General features: G+C 42.3%; 1 protein-coding gene across 3 annotated transcripts in view; it reads right to left on the bottom strand.

Moving 5' to 3' along the window:
* scube3 (signal peptide, CUB domain, EGF-like 3) overlaps window positions 1-16,973 on the bottom strand; it is a 70,067-nt gene that overhangs the window by 32,089 nt on the left and 21,005 nt on the right. For all 3 annotated transcript variants that reach the window (XM_046395596.1, XM_046395594.1, XM_046395595.1), the window contains exons 3-4: window positions 15,841-15,966; window positions 6,978-7,112 (exon numbers count right to left, since the gene is read on the bottom strand). In XM_046395596.1, the coding sequence (XP_046251552.1) occupies window positions 6,978-7,112; window positions 15,841-15,966 (261 nt within the window). The remainder of the gene's footprint in view (window positions 1-6,977; window positions 7,113-15,840; window positions 15,967-16,973) is intronic.

Below are 16,973 nucleotides of genomic sequence, written 5' to 3'. Positions count from 1 at the left end.
TGCAAGAAACGCTGCTGAAAACACACCTTTGACACAAGTAACACATCTGCATCGTGAACAAACAGATTCTTAACTAAAGCCTGCTTACCAAGGAAGCAAACAACAATAAACTTTCAGCAACAGGTTATGAATTTTAACATGTCATGAGGGACTGTGCAAAAGAAGAAAAGTTAACATGGGTGCTCCAGCTAAGATGCCGGCTCCTGTGATCCTCAAACAAAAGATCTATGGAGGCCACAAGTTGTTCACCACAGCCCTGCAAGTTCTCTTAAACCTGAGAACCATGTAGTGGAGAGACTGCAACAATAGGGATGAAGTAGTGCAAGGCATGCCAAGGGTTTATAGTCTGCTCTGAGTGGTTGGAGTAGTGAAAAGAGGCTCATGGCCTGCACTGAGCTGCTGTCATACGTCTCACAGGGGAGACAGTCCCCTCTTTGCTCAACGCTGGCTGGAGAACATTAAGCAGCTAGCAAGTGTTGGTTGGTTACAAACTGAAAAGAAGGGGCCTAAGCATTGGAGTCACCACACTATTAAAGCAGCATTCCTTCCTCTTAGATAATGGGCCCCTAAAAGTTTTAATAGGAGGATAAAAATGTCAGTGCATGAAAAGGAGAATGGGAAAAGGAGCTGAACCAGATTGGGTTGGGTTGGGCTGAGCTACAATGCAGATGGTCAGACAGAGCAACGGGGCAGCCACCTGAGTCAAGGAACAAACTCTTCCCCACCGATTCCATTCATAGAGAGCAGCTAGAATCTGTCTAAGCAGTGCTACTGTTTGGTCTCTTGTGAAAGCACTGATTTTCTCCAGCTCCCCAAGGTCTTGTTGAGACTGCTCATTTCACTCCCTTTTCTCAGAGAGAAGCCACTGAAAGCATAAACAACCAGAGAATGGAAAAGGCAGCAGAGAGCATTCAGAATGGATACATGTCAGTGCCAAAGTACCGAATGTACAACTTTTATTGCTATCCAAGATTGAAACAAAGCCCATACACCTAAGTGAAGTTTTCTAATCAGTCTGAAGTGGTGCACAGTTGAGACTACTAGGACTATTTCTGGTTAAACAGAATACAATAGGTATGCTCATGAAGGATTCTTCTCATGAATTTCTACTGCATTTTAAGTGTCTAGCGCCAATGATATATACCTTTGTGTACTGTAGAAATTCCATGTGCATTCAGGTATGCATACATGTATTAATACACTGTATGCGTTGACACACAGATTTATTTACATAATATATGCATGTTGCATGCGCATTTGTGTGCCCATCTGCGTCGCAGACAGTTGTGCAGCACCTGCTGGGGATGTGCCATTCTCCCCTTCATTCCATCTCATTCTACCAAGGTCACCTCACTGTACAACGTCCCAAAGGAGCCAGGCATCCTCCCACCAGAACAGACAACACAGGAGCAGAGCACAAGCAGAGCACAAGCAGAGCTTTCTTTAATGAAGAGATACAAAAGATATGAGATACCGTATGTTATTACAGAGCCACATTCTTTCCAAAATCAAAGGGAGAGGCAGCTGAAGAAGGTATCTGTCTCTGCAGAGCTCAGTCTGGCCCTCTGGTTAAAACCATGACAGCCAAATGTTAGTGGAAAAAACCCCATTGGCACTCAGGCAGTCTGCAGCAGCCCGCTGGGCTGGTCAGCTCAGAGACGGCCTTCGACACACCCACGAGCAGAAGGGATGCCCGTCTCAAAAGAGGAATGGAGAATTCAGTGGCAACGTTTCCAACATTTGCTAAAGCCAAAGCTACGGATGTATATTTGTTTAAAGGTGGGGGTGAAGAGGGTAGGGGTCCGGGGCTTGGTAAAGTCTGGACAAAGAAGGAAGATGAGGGAAGATAATATTTCCACCCAAAGAGCCCGGTACTTTTTGTCCTATAAGCTACTTTTCAAGGAACTATAAGGTTTCTTCAGCTCATCGTTGTCTGTATTTCCACCATCATCTACAGACTCACAAAGATACAACAAATTAGTCCACTGACGTATGAAAAGTGAAGGTCGTTTTCCACACAATTATTCTGCATGGCTGTAGAAGAACAATCGCCATTGGTTCATCTGTTGTATACTTTCTTCTTTCTTTAATTTGGACATTGGTCCTACGGTGAAAACAGAGGTCCTCCCAAGGTTTTTAGTCCCTGGGGAAAGTTCCTGCATTGGAAATGTGGCTTAGGAAAGAAACAGAGGGAGAGAAAGAGAATAGATGGTGGACAATGAAAGACAAGAGGGACAAGAAAGTGTCCCGTATGTCTTTGTTCCTGCTGCTGGACGAACAGAAGAGACTTAATAGGTAGCAATGGGAGCACAAGGCGTTCCCTTTGCTTGACTTCCCTAGAATAGGAAAAGAGTCTGGTTATACGGTTGGGCTGCAGAGCAATGGAGCAGTGACTTCTGCACTTGTAAAAACAGTACTGTGGCCAATGCACAGACAGACAGGCAGGCCTGCTGAGAACCAACAGGGGGAACATGTAAGAACCATGTCGACTTCTGCGCAGTCGGACAACCGCAAAAGACATGAACCCATAAAACGTACTTTCACAAATACAAATAGTCATATATTTATCCTTTCAGTTTTAAACATAGCATCACTGGAATGGTGAAAACTGGTCCTTCAGCAGTGCATTGCTTCATGAAATTAAAATGCACTCCAGTCTCCTAAATGGATATTAAACTTTTCTTTTTTTTAAGATAAAAAAAAAAAAATAAACAACAATAAAACAGGGTTCAATGACCCTGTGCCTGATTTCATACAGAAAGAATGTCATGGCTGGAGAGCAAAGCCAACTGAGAGTATGCATCCATTTATTATGGATTTGATCACATTTATTGGAAAATTCCTTGCATTGCTGTAGTTCTGGCCAGCACTGAAAACACATATCCTGAAGTCAACATGCCACAGGCTGCATCTAAATGTCAAATCAGACAGAACATGTCTGGATGTGCCTCGGGCAGGATTAAATTGAAAATTACTGAGTTTGTGTGTGTGTGTGTGTGTGTGTGAGGGAGAGAGAGGGAGAGATAGAGACACTATGTCCATCACGTCCATTGTTTTGTTCGTATTGGAATTTGAGAGAGAGTGAGAAGAAGAGATTGGCTGCACGAGGGGTAACAACCCCTTTGGGAAGCTAATGAAAGTTGTAAACACAGGAAGAAGTTCTCATTGATAAAGTAAACATTTCCTGGAAGGACAAGACCTACTGTACAGAGCAGGAGCAATGCTTGAATCGAAAGTCAGGTGATAAAAAACAACAAGGCAAATTTTTGGAAGAAGTTGTTCTATTTTTTTTTTTTTTTTTAAGATGGTAAAATAAGGAAATATTACTAAGGCAACAATGATTCATACATCAAACAAAACATATTGTATGTTGGTTGCCTCTCTGAACACTAAATTATTGATTTTGTGCTTATTTATTTATTTGACAGGGACAGCGCACAGTTAATTAGCTGTATTAGAGTTCACTATAAGCTAATATGCATCCACAGTCCCCAGGCAGGAGACAGAGACAACATATAAGTCAATAAAACTGACACTGCGGTATGAAAAAACAGAGACAAAGCAATACGTATTCACTATATGGCATCAAGACTCATCAAAACATTTTTAAAAAACCCATCAATCAAACTAAAATAAAATGTTACAACTGCAACAACAACAACAAAAACCAGATTTCCAGTTAATTGGGTGCCACTTCACGTCTGTCTTTACCATACATGTACCATCCGCATACATTTGGGTTTCTACTTCAGGACATATAAGTTGCCATATAAACTGAATAAAAGAGGTCCTAAAACTGGGTTTTAAGGGAACAACACAGCAATAAACAAATGGTGAAGTCTTCCTTCTTACTGCAGACCCTGCTTGTTGTTAATCTGTGTTCATCTGTTTGTGTTTGTGCACATCACCCAGATTTCTTTCAGCAGTGAAAGGTGACAGTAAGCCTCAAGGCTCATAATCAAAATTTTCTCTGCAAAGAGCTTCAGACACTGAAATGTAATCATCTGGCTGGTGTGATCTCTCTGACTCCTTATTGCTGTCTCACATTCTTCCACACAATGCCAGCTACACTCCATATTGATTGGCAGAGTGACAGGAAGGTTGATCCGCAGGACTCGACTTCTTGTTAAAAGTTCCATCTCTCTTTTCACAAGCTGAACTGCCGGTTCAACTTGTTCTGGTGTGCTGTCTCACAATGAATTCTGCAGAACTTCTGATCCGACTTCACCTTATGATCATCTTTTCTGTTTTGTGAACAAAGACAATAAGACTAAATACAAAAGTTACTATATGTGACTTGTATCAGTGCACACTTAAAGTAACTTCCTTACTGGATACTCAGAAATGTAAAGGACTAAAATTATGGATGTGTGGGTTGATTGGGCTTGAAATTCAAAAACTGCAATGTGCCAGATCCCATTTAATGCACATACACTATGTCCCTGTTATCTTCCTATATAAGAGAGACAGTAAATCAATTGCAAAGCAGTGGAACCCTTCTTGACCCAAATGGCATTCCTGTCAACCACTAAGCACCTTGGCTGGCCTTTCAAAGGCTTTATTTCTTGACTGGGAGAAATGTTTGGGTAGAATATATGAACTGCTACATTTTGTCCAGCTCGATGATGGAGCCTGCCTTTGGCCGGAGTTATTCCTGTTCAGGGGGGCAGGGGCCGATCTAATAAGAGACAGGCCAGCAGCAGCCTTGTCATTAGCTGAGAGGCTGGCAGACCCCTGCTGTCTAATTGGCACAAGCTCGCTGCTAACAAGGGCTTCCTACCGGCAGGAGAAACAGACCGTTAGCGCCATACACTGCAGTGACCAGCCCTCCACTGTCCCCAGAAAGACTCACAGAACTTGCCCAGGGAACACCTGACCTATTAACAAAAAAAAAATGGAAAGCTGATGTCTTTTTAATGAGAACAATAAAGCTCATGAGCAAACTGCACCCCAGGCTTTGCTCTTTAAGAGGAGCCTTGGCAGAATGGATGGAGGGTTTCATTTAAACAGACTGGGCTGGCAGATTAGATCGGTTTTAATTTTCAGAATGATTTTTTTTTTTTCCTTGAGCCACTTGTGCATAATTTTTCAGTTAGCGAAGAAAGTGATATTTGCAACAATCCTGCAGGGTTATTGTCCAATAATTCGGCAAGCCACTTCCTCACAACTTACATTTTCCTTCAGACACACACTGTTACAATAAGAGCAGTAATAATAAGCAGCTGAGCTGTATGCTGTATGCATGTTGTATGACAGAGCACCTCTCAGATGAATGAAGGAAGTTTGTAGATTTATAGCAGCTTTAATCTCAAAAATCAAAATGGGTCTCATCTGGAGGCAATAACGTCAAAATGAATATGAAAATGGGAGATTAACAGGAACTGAGGACATTTATCAAGCAAGACAGGCAGAGAGAGGAAGGGAAAGAGAGACAGGAGGAGCTAAGCGAGATCGGACGGGTGCTCACAGTCTGCTTCTGACAGCACTGATATCGTCATAGTGCTTTGAAACACACGATCCAGCTTTTCACTCCACTCAAATAACACTGCGTTTATGAAATGTAAACATAGACAGTTCACTAGGCCAGACTGATCTCATAAAAGAGACTTCCAAGATCCTCGGTTCACCGTCCAGGGGACTTAGGAACATCACAATCTAATGACTCCCAGCATAAGCAGCTATCTTACCAAAGAGAGAGGAGGGACAAGGAGGGCAGAGATGAAGAGACACTCGAATCTGCTGTACATGCTGTCAGAGGCTTTCTGAATGCGTAGTGCTGCTAACCCCAGGAACCAAAAGAGCTACAACACAGGCCCAGCCCCGAACTGGCAGCGCTGACAAATCTGTTGACAGCTGGATAATAACTCTTTGAATAAATGTGTTGGGTGGTAGTGATAACAGCTGCTCATTTTCTCTAATGTTGCCTTTCTGAGCAATGGATAAACAAAGAACAAAGAACAAAGGCACTGTGACAAACAAAAAGCAGAGCAACAGCACAACACAGAACAGCACAGTGAATAAAATCAAGGGCATTCATATTCTGTAGCCAAAATATACCAGAATGTACCTACCTATAAACCTGAATGTTTTTAAGAAATCAGTTGTGTCTGCTTCAAACTGTGCAAGCACTTGGACAATACTGCACAAAAATGCTCTTCCCTTCCCAAAGTTGAGTGATATATACAACTGTAATGCAGTTCTGCTTCATTCACTTCAACTGACAGCCAAAAAAGGATCTGGGAAAGCTGAAAAACTGAGCTTTTTTTGATGACATGAAATATATTGTACTTTGTGATTTTCACAAACTCGGGTGGATTCGTTAAAAAAACTACAACCACTGTGGTGTTGCTTCATAGACTGCTACAAGTCAATATGCATAACAGAAATATTTTCCTGACAGCATACTTGGTTTCAAACACAGCCATGATGTTATAAATGTATGTATGTCCACAGCGTTCTTGTGTGTGATGTGTATGCCTCAGAGCAGGTTGGCTCTGTATCTTCTCCTGTCACGTCTCCATCCCACAGGAATGCTCTATAAACAAGAGGTGTGTCTGCCTCGGGCTACACCTTTAATTGTTTTCTCTGCTCACAGTCCCCCGCAGGCCACTCTCATACCACCGATAACTTAAAATGCTGCCAAGCAGTAGATTGGTTCAATTTGAAAGAGAGGGAGGAAAAAGAAAGAGAGATTTATCCCACCTTCTTCTTTACCCCCTCAGACTGGAGACACTTACCTCTGCTCAGCTTTCATTTAGGCCTGTTAGGGCCGATCTCATTCTCAGTTTAAATCTGCACAGCTCATCAGGTTATTCAAAAACTCCTCAACATTTTGGATGTTACACAAAGATTCAGATGTGACTATAAATGATGAGCTTTCACCATAACATGCAGTCTAAATCGCTGAACAACATGTGTCCTACTATTTTCCATAATCCATTGTGTGTGTGTGTTTTGTGTTGGTGTACATGATTAACCTTTAGGTCGTTGGATACAGGTATGCTGGTTGTCACTCAGGAGGAATCCTTCTCTGCAGCGGCACTCGTAGCTGCCCATCATGTTGACACAAATCTGTTGGCATCCGCCGTTGCCTTCTGAGCACTCGTCCACGTCTGCCAGGAGACAGATGCACAAAACTAAATTAATACAGTTAACACTTCAAGACAGACAAAGACTACACAAATTACCATTTGTCTGAAGGTTGTCTGGGATCAAATCATAACATGTTTAACGGACAAGTTGCTGTAGGTCATAGTAAAACACAGACACACATTGCATCCACTTAGAATCATAATCATAATTACTCACTCAGTAACCAAGAGTACTTCTGAAAGAGCATAGATGCTTTGGAGGTCTTATTCGTGTGTCATATTTTATGTCATGTGATCAGTGATGAAGGATGTATTCAGATCCTTTAATTCAGATCCTTTTAAAAGAAAATTTCTGCTTTTCATTTTCGCAGTCATGCACTGAAATAACACAAGTATGAGGAAGAATTGTTAATAAAATGTCCAGAAAAGCTGACATTTATTAATGAATTATTATTACTGCTGCAATCAGCTTACCACCCTATATAATTCCGTGTAATTTCACAATTTCCTGTTCAAAATTCATTATTTGTTTTGTATGCAAAATCTTATATTGTAACATTATTAGTAACAAAAGCTTTTGAAGAGATGTAGTGGAGTAAAAGGTACTAGTGAGGTAGAAATTCCTACAAAAAGTATTTATCTTTATCTCTGTCTTTATCCAATAATGTTCAAATGTTTGAGAAAATTATTTTGAAACTATTCACATACATAACCAAGTAGGTAAAACAACCACAGAGGTTTTAGTTTTTCTTTAGTTTTAGTACAAAAGTCATGCAAAGTGAAAACTAAAAGCACAAAAAAAAGCATGTGTTTGGATGTTATGAAAAGCCAGAGGAGTTTGTCTTAAGCTGTGTGAGGAGGCAGCATCTGTCTTAATGGTTATCTGACATGGCAACACACCAGAGTTGCACTGAAAACCTCCAACTGTGCAGCACTAAGCCATAAAAATGCACATGCAGCACAATCTCCTGGCAAGTGAGAAACCCGATCCACCTGGGCCAGAGTACCTGCTGATGACGAGTGTCTGTCAGCCCCATGACGGGAGGAATGCGGGGGGGTGTTAGTGGGGATGGGGGTGTAGAGATGGAAAGAGGAGAGAGCCTTAGACATAAGGGGGGGGCTGGAGGGTAACAAGCAACCATATGAATTCACTTCAAGTGCACACAAAAGCAGTACATTTTACAAAGGTGTCGCCTGAGGCCTCGTCCTGCCACGGGGCGAGAAAGAGAAACTGACCACGTAAACGAAAAAATAAAAAGAGCTGCTGACTTCATTTCCACTGGTAATGAATTGTATACTTCCAGCTGTTCTCTCCTAAGAGCACAAAACTTTTTCCAGCTCATTGTGCGACTCGACCAAAAAAAAAAAAAAAAAAGAGAGAGACAAATGAACAGTGATGGAACGTCTATAAATCTTTTGATATATTTGTTTACTTTCAACATGAAAGTGTCTTGTAGCTTTCATTTGCGTGGCGCGACGCGGCGCTTTAGCGGCCTCGGCCTCCCCTGTGCATGACTGCGCTGGAGGTGACGCTCCATATTCCCTCCTCCCCCGGAGACCTGGACTCTGTCCCTCACTACCGACCACACTGGAACCTTATCCATCCCTCTGCTCGATGCATCAATAATCCGCTGTATACACAAGGCTTTTTTTTTAATAAACCGTCATGCGAAACTAATTTACTGTCTATTTGTCCAGTCTGAGAAGGCCTCTAGATTAAGTTTCCTTTCTGGGGAATTCTCAACCCGGCAGAGTTAGAAATTAAACTTCACTCTGTCCTCTTCTTTCTTCTTTTTTCACACAAAACTGCAGAGGTGTGAACACACACAAACTGTGCTCTCAAAGTGGCACCTGGTTAGACAGAATCCTCTGGCGTTGTTAAGTAGGTGAGTGGCAGGTAGCACTCATGACCCTCCTCAGCTTGCCAAGTCTGCTGTCCTGTTCTCACATTCCAGCAGCAAAATTGTCTCTTTCCTCTAAAAACAATGTGTCATGTCAGTTGAGGTCAATGGGAAAAGCGTCGCCCTGCAGCCAGGCAAAGCAGTGCATTCGCAGGAAAAAAAAAAGAAACGGCTCAGCGAAGTTAACATTTAGACTTTCGGTAAAAAGAGTTCAGAAAAATTCATTCAACTGTGTGGCTGCCTTGGTGTTAACCTCACAGACTGATCTCTCCATCATGAAAGTGTCAGGAACAGAGAAAAGACCTTAGAGCCGCAAGCAACCTACAGCTGCACCTTTGCAGATAAACTGTTAGCAGGCGCCAAAAACCCAAACTCCACAACTCATATGGGGAATCCTAACACACCAGTTAAAATTTCTCTCTCTCACAAACACACACACAAACCTGCAAAACTCAAACATGTGGAGCCTACACAAATACAGCAGTCCTCCACGCATGCACAAAATGCCCATGAGAAATGCAACCAGCCTCAGAGGGCCTGGGGGAATTCTCTTTCCATACCCTCAGCGCATCAATGAAGGTTTCATTTCCTGATTCCTTCATCCTTCCAAATGAGGCGTCGCCTGTCAGTAGATCTCTCTTGTTTAAATAGCTCCCATAATTGCCTGTGTTGTGTGCTGGGCAAGGCTGGCGTCCAAAGCAAATATTTCCAAGCGGAAAGGGTTCCTGGCATGGCCAAAAGAAGTGCTCATGTTATTTAGACTTAAAACATTTTTTAAAAATTCTCTTGAGAAGACGGAAAAAACGTCTTAATCAAGTTAAAAGGGCTGCCTCACTTCTGAAAAATGAGACATGTCTCTGCTCTATCCCTGCTTCAGTCGAGCAGACGAGGGGAAAAGGAAGGTTCAAACGGAGAGAGATTAAGAGATTGGTTGTGTTTGCGGAGGCCATGTCCGCTGGTTTCTCAGATAGCCTTGACTGTATATATAACATTTGGCCTTGCGCAGAGCTTTAGAGCCATGTAAACATGGTGGTTGCCTTACTGAAACTCCTGAACCCTTATTTTAGAGAAACGTTCAAGTCGTTTGCTGTCCTTTTTTTCAAAAAGGCTTAGTGACTTTGGGGGGCATTTATTGCTGACCCAGAGGTTTTTGTTGTTTTTTGTTTTTTTTTTGCCAGGGAGGGACGTGAAAAACCACTGCTGTCTGTCATCAAAGCTGCCCATGCATCCATGCCACTGCTTGGCTTCTGTCTGGATCAGACAAAACTGTCTCTGTGGTCTAGACAGACCAGAGACAAGGAGGTGAGTGGACGGACACTGGCCTCTTTGGGCAGTTCATTTACAGGAGTTGAAGAGGCACACACTCTTTAATAAGGCAGCAAATCACAGCCATGTGCAGCGACAGGCAGCAAAACAGCTGGTGGACTGCAGGGGCCAACTGTGCTGCTCTGGTAGATGAGCAGGCACCAGTGAGGAAGGAGTGGCACATGAACAGCCAGCTCCAATTAAAACAAGATCCTTTCTTATTTTAAAACAGGACTACAGGATTTCCTCTTTTTCTCTGTTGTTTCTGGAGCTCAGTGACAGAGCGCACTTCTTCACCCGCTTGCATGACAGCAACCTGTGAGAATAAACTGAGTGTTGCAGGGGCCTCAGCTATCAGCCAAGGTTGTATAAATTAATATGTTGTGGGAGGTCCTGATCTTTAAATTGCAGAACACACACTCCCTTAAATTAAAGAAGTGGTGATGACTCTTTAAAACTGAAAGTTGATGCACTAAGACTCAGAGCTTTGGACGATTTATTAGTTCCAGCACTTCCTGTCTGCCTGACCCACTGTGTTTAATACAGCTAACTGTTTCAGCTAACTGCTCACCAAACACGCATAAAATCTCTGGTTACTGTAGCATTTCAATCTTAAATCAGCAGTTAGAGTTTATTTTTATACAATTACATAAACAAAATTAATACAGCTTTGATTGAATGCAGACTTCTTCGACTCTGGGCCCGTCTCCCAGGTAACTGTTTTGGTAAATAAGCACAGATTCTGCCCCCAATCTCTCGAGTTTTTTTCCTAAATGAAAAACTATGAGCTAAGATCATGCTAAATGGCATTTCTCTGTTCCTCCAAAACATGTCTGGAAGTATTTTAAAAACAAGCCCCCAGGATAAGTGTTTGGGTGGACAGCCTTATGCCAAAGAGACAAGAGGCCCCGTGCTGACGTCTGATGGCTCCCAGTCTGCTACCGCTTATGCCCCTAAGCCCAATCTCAGGCTTGAGTTTCCCCCAAAGCCTTGCCAGTGGGCTCAGCTGGAATTGTTCATTTCATGGTGGATGGGACTGAACAATCCTGAGAGAAGAGAGAGAGTGTGTGTGTGTGTGAGTGTTGATACAGTCTTCAGGAGCCAGCTAATGCACCAATCTCAAATCCGTCCTTTAACTCATCACTCCAGCTCCTCTCCTCTGAACTGTGAAGAGTATCTCTTGTCCAAACCCGATCCCTGCATGTCACAACAAAAGTAAAGTGACTGCTAGCTGGGGAGACAGCGAGGTATTTGCATCTGCAGCAGGGATGTGAGTGGGGTTAGTGCTAAGCCCCGGCGGTGTCTGTACTATCCTGAACTCCTCTCGGTTTGTTGGGAGAGAGTTTACCAGATCATCATTTCCCCAACTCAAACCTACATATGTCTTGAGTTCTTAAAAAAAGAAAAGAAAAAAAAAAGAGCATCTCTTAAGAATAAAAAGCTTCCTGCAGAACTGAAGTACGAGGTTATCATCGCTGCCCTGGAAGATTGGCCAACGCACTTAAAAGGAATGCATTTAAGAGTGCAGCAGAGGCTGTAGAGCAAATCAGCGTGACGGTCTTTGATGACTGCTTTTTCCCATCAGCACTTGGTCAATAATACATCAGTCTGAAACCTCTTGTTTGATTAGCCAACCTTGCAATATGATCCCAAAGGATTACAAGAGCAGGGATACAGGATCAAGACTTTGCAGCAGATGACAGATGAAGCTTTTTCAGGGGGGCATTCATTCAATGTGATTGGCAAAACATAACAATGTCACAATGCAATTACAACCATTAAAAGTACTAAGTGGTGTTAACTTATGTGACATTTTCTTAGTCGCCACTTCAAGGCTGTTCTTCAAAAGCCCATTTCAAAGCTGTAATGACATTGCTTTTGTGTGATAGATCATGTTATGTCTTTGGGGAAGGTTAAAGTAAAAGGGCATCCATTTTCCCTATAGATTACACAGGGAATTGAGCTCTGCTGAATCAATACAAATCAAATCAGTGTTGGTCAATAGAAATTAAAAGAACATGGTCTGTTAAGTTGTGCGTTTTTTCAGCCCAAGAACTTCAAATAAGCTCTCAGGCAACCGGGAGCAACATGTACAATTAACAGAGCAGAGCATGATTGACAAAAGTGTTTCCTGTACAGCACGGGGAAACTTTGTAAGCTCCGACATCTGTAATGTCTATTTAAAGCTGCTGCTTTTGCATTTCACAGTGAGTCACATTCAGGCTGCATGCGATTGTGGCATTTCCACTTTATGGGAACATAAGAAATATCTTCATTTGTGTCTTTTAATTCCAGAGAGAGAGAATGGAAATGTTGTGACTTGTGGTTGCAAAGAGAAGGAGTACTTGTGCAGATGCTTATGATATAAGCTTCTTGAGAGAGTTTAACGAACTAGCAGTGATAAGCGGGTATTTGGGTTTCTGTAGGACCTCAAACAAAACACATAGGTCATAAATGTGGGGACGGTGGTGCTACAGTGGGGAACTAATAGCCTTCCTGCATCTGGTTTTCATTCTAAAGAGGATGTGTGTTTTGGATTAAATTGACATTGATTCCTCTGTTTTTCCTAAGACTCCAAAAATCCTTTACAGCCTCGCCATGAAAGAGGTGCGGTGATTAAACACCATCCCTCCCTCACCTCTGCAAGATAATAGTCATGACAGTTATAAAAGATGTAATCAAGTTCTTATATGCTTCACTTCTTCTCTTCTGTGAGTTTTGAGAGGGTACAATAGCTCCCTGTGAGGTAAATTATACAGTGAGCGACATCTCACTCTGCACAGACAGGAGCAGTGTGCTGTGATATTGCATTGCTTCCACCTTGCTGACTCGCTGACATCTTTGTGGGGTGTAGGGCAGACCTCAGAAACCAGAGCGTCCCCGATGAAGCGCACTAGGCAGCGTTCTGCTTCACGCTCTGCCGCCTCCTGCCACCGCCCAATGTCATTATGCTGCCAACACATCCAATTACAAGGAGTCGTGTGGCACGTGCGGGAGCGAGCAAACAAAGAGGACATCGACAGCGTGAGCTGGCCTAAATTGCGCCCCTGAGCTGACAGTCACACACATGCATCGGTGACTTAGGAAAAGCCTTAGACAGGTGACAGCAGGAAGTTATGGACACCTTGGTTTAATGTATACTGCGCTGGAAGAAATGAAAATGGATGTTACAGCTAAAAAGGTACAAACTCACTAAAGTTGCAAGGTATCAACAATTCAGCAGCCAATCAAATGTGAAATATGGTCATGATCTTATGGTGCAGAATAATGGCCAGAAAGATGTTTTTGCGGAACATTATTACATCACAATGAAGGTGACCTTTGACCTATCACTTCATGATATTTTATTTTTTTTTTACCTTTGTGTGAAAATTTGTCAGGACTACGAATTCTGGCTGAAATGCATCTTGTGATGTCACAGTGATCTTTGACCAGCAAAATCTAAATCAGTTCATCCTTGAGTCCGAATTTAAAGAAATTCCATTCAGGCATTTCTGAGATATTGTGTTCACTAGAACAGATGCACTAATGCGCAGAACCTGCAAACACAAAGCCTCTGGGCCGCCACTGTCGCTGGTGTGAAGGCATAATAAAGTAACTGGGGCTTTGTGGAAAAACAACATAAAATCCAAAATATCCAAAGTGAAGCACTTTAAAGATCTCAGACTCTAAACTCAGTGTGAACCTTCAAGGATCAGGTAAACGTCTCCTCCTCTACAGCCTCGGGCACATCTGGTCTATTAGGGCTCTGAGGGCCTGACCTCGTCTGGGAACTGGCTGCTTAGTTGCTCTGCACTCCAGGCCCAGGGGGACTAATCTTTTCTCAGGGGCCAAAAAGGGCTTAAACCTGGAAGAGGAAGCTGGGGCCTTAACATGAAACTTCTGCTATACCTTTTCCTCTCCTCTCTTGTGTTTGTGCTGAGGATTATTTCCTTAGCGGAGCAGAGTGGAGGCATTAGAATGAGTTAAATTCTCAAGAAAAAAGAGGACTTTAGACTCTTTTCGGGTCTCCTAGCAAGGGCTGGATTTGTACACAGCCAGATATATAACAATCTCTGTGTCTTTATGCTGTTTACTATGCTGGGATTAAAAACTTTGCACTCATTTAATAATTAACTGGATCAATATCTTCATAAGAACAAAGCTGAATTCTTCCCAGGCAGTCCCTGCCCTTTTTCATACACATCATTTGCAAGAAGATAGAAAAAAAAAAGGGCAGAGGAGGCTAAAAACTTGAAAGTTAGTTTGATAGTGTGTATTTCACTGACAAATTATATCAAAGAGATCAATGGATGCAATTCTGTTTGATGCAACAGCAGCAGCCACACAACCATATATTGCAATTACACACCTGCACGCAAGGCAGGAGCTGATCCGCAGCACAGCAAATGATCCACTCACAGCTGAACGCCATTGCTAAATGGCTTGGAAAATAGCCCTGCTTTACACTGTAGATATAAGCGCATGAGCGAGGAAGAGACGGAGAGAGAAGAAGAGAAAGAGACAAATACACAAAGAGCGAGAGAAAGAGAATTTGAGACACAAGGGCGTCGTCAAGTCTCAACAGGTTTATTATCGATCTCAAGATGTGAGTGTTTTCCATTCCAGTGTGCCTTAATCCCTCTTCATCTAGTAAATGTAGGATTGATATGAGTTTGTTGCCTTGTTTGCCTGCATGTGAAAGCCCTTTCACAAGTAATCTTTGTCAAGTGCTGATAAGTTTTTCTGTCATCACCTCACCTAAATGTGAAATCTTTCTTTAGCAAGCTGTCGGTTACTTTCCTCCGCAACAAATTCACAGCAGCTATGAGGGCGAGCTGCCGTTCAGCATCAAGTGAAATGCATCCTGCTGAGGTTGTAACCAGGAGGGAGATGTTTTCTGAGGAGCAGCAGGGTCTGACTCGGTTCAAAACAAAACAAAGGAAAGTAGGATGGGAGAGAAGAGAGAAAGACAGTATGGTGTCTATGTTTAGCAGCTCCCACCAGCAGAAAGTGTTTTTTTTCCTTCATTTCATTTCAACCTTTTAAGAGTAATACGTTCTCTGCGTTAATATGAATGGCATAGCGGTGAAATATTAAACCATGGGAAAGTATGGTCGGCTGACGGCTCACTCAGAGCTCCCAGCTCAGGGTCAAGCTCTTCATAAATTCAACCGTTTCGTCAGACTTATTAAAAAGCAGCTCTCATTTTTTTCTTTTGTGAAAACACTGATGGAGCCTACCTGCTATGAGGAATGAGGAAATTACTAATATCTGATGCAGCAGTCTGGTAAGAGCTCCATTCAGCCGTGGTACATATATTACCATCAATGATGTGACATTAGACGTGCGAAGAGAAGAATTTATGCGACTACATGGGTTATGTCAGGCTGAGTTTGAAATTTGACATATGCAGTTTAATGTACACGTTACCCACACGAAAGCCCTTCACACAAAGACATTTTCCTGCATAACTAAGTCAGCTGCAGAAAATGTAGAGGGAAAAAAAAATCGGTTTAAATACACACACACACACTTGGCCGTGTTAAACATCACCCACTCACCGAGACAATTGTGCCCATCATGTGCCAAGCGGAAGCCATCATAGCATGTGCACCTGTAATTTCCTGGGATGTTGATGCACTCGTGAACGCAGCCGCCGTTGTATTCAGTCGCACATTCGTCGACATCTGCAGAGAGAAGACAGAAAAAGACGTGAGAGCAGATCCTTCAAAACCTGAAGTTAACCACACCTATACATCCAGTTAGGTGTTAAAATGAAGGAGCTGACTTAAAAGGAATAGTCTGACATTTTAGAAAACACACACACAAGAATCACACACGAAAATCAATACCGTTCCCATATTCGTTTGATGAAAGTGGAGCTAAAGCTAACAGCCAGTTAGATCAAATAAGCATGAAGACTGGAAACAGGCTGAAAGAGCAAGTCTGACTCGGCCAGAAGGTACGAAAACGTCTCTACCAGCAACCCTAAAGTGCAATAATTAACACATGATATCTAACTGCTTTAATAGTACAAAAGGAAGACCAATTATAGTCACTAAAAGGAAAAAGGGTTTCAAAAAGAATGCATTTTTCCTACAATAAAAATGTTTGAAATTACAGAAGCACTATGTAATATGAGTATAAAATACCCTCACAGCAGGTTTTTTTCATGAGGCATCTCATCTTGAGGAAAAAGAATTTGCAAGAATTTCCAGGAGTGATGAAAAGATTTACGACGAGACGGATTTTGGACGAGAGTAGTAGAATATCCACATCTGTAGTTTTCCAAATCTTTTTCAGAATTTCAGGTGGTAACTCAGTTTCTATATGTCCTTTAATGACATGTTTAAAAGTGAAAAAGACCTTTTTCCTATTGTCAGTGAGAAAACAATATGCATGGTGGCTCAACTGAAACAAGCTGCTGGGTTCGACTTCCTGTTCAGTAGCTCTCTTTTATGATTTTATTATTAAACCTCTGAACCTCTCAAAATGTTAATGCCATTCAACTTATTGAGACTAACCTGAACTATGAGCACAAGAGTTAAGGAAATCTTTTGGCGGGTTATCTGCGGAGTAGTGACTTACCTACAACATCAGTGATGACAAGTCACTGCTCCCAGCCAAAAAAACACGTCCATAAATCGTAGTTTACACACCTTTCAGTATGACTTTGGTACGATTCAACCAACCA

This window comes from Scatophagus argus, chromosome 8 (genome assembly GCF_020382885.2).
Source record: "Scatophagus argus isolate fScaArg1 chromosome 8, fScaArg1.pri, whole genome shotgun sequence".
Lineage (NCBI taxonomy): Eukaryota > Metazoa > Chordata > Actinopteri > Scatophagidae > Scatophagus > Scatophagus argus.
Note: the sequence above shows the minus strand (reverse complement) of the source record. Positions and strands in the feature narration are given on the sequence as shown.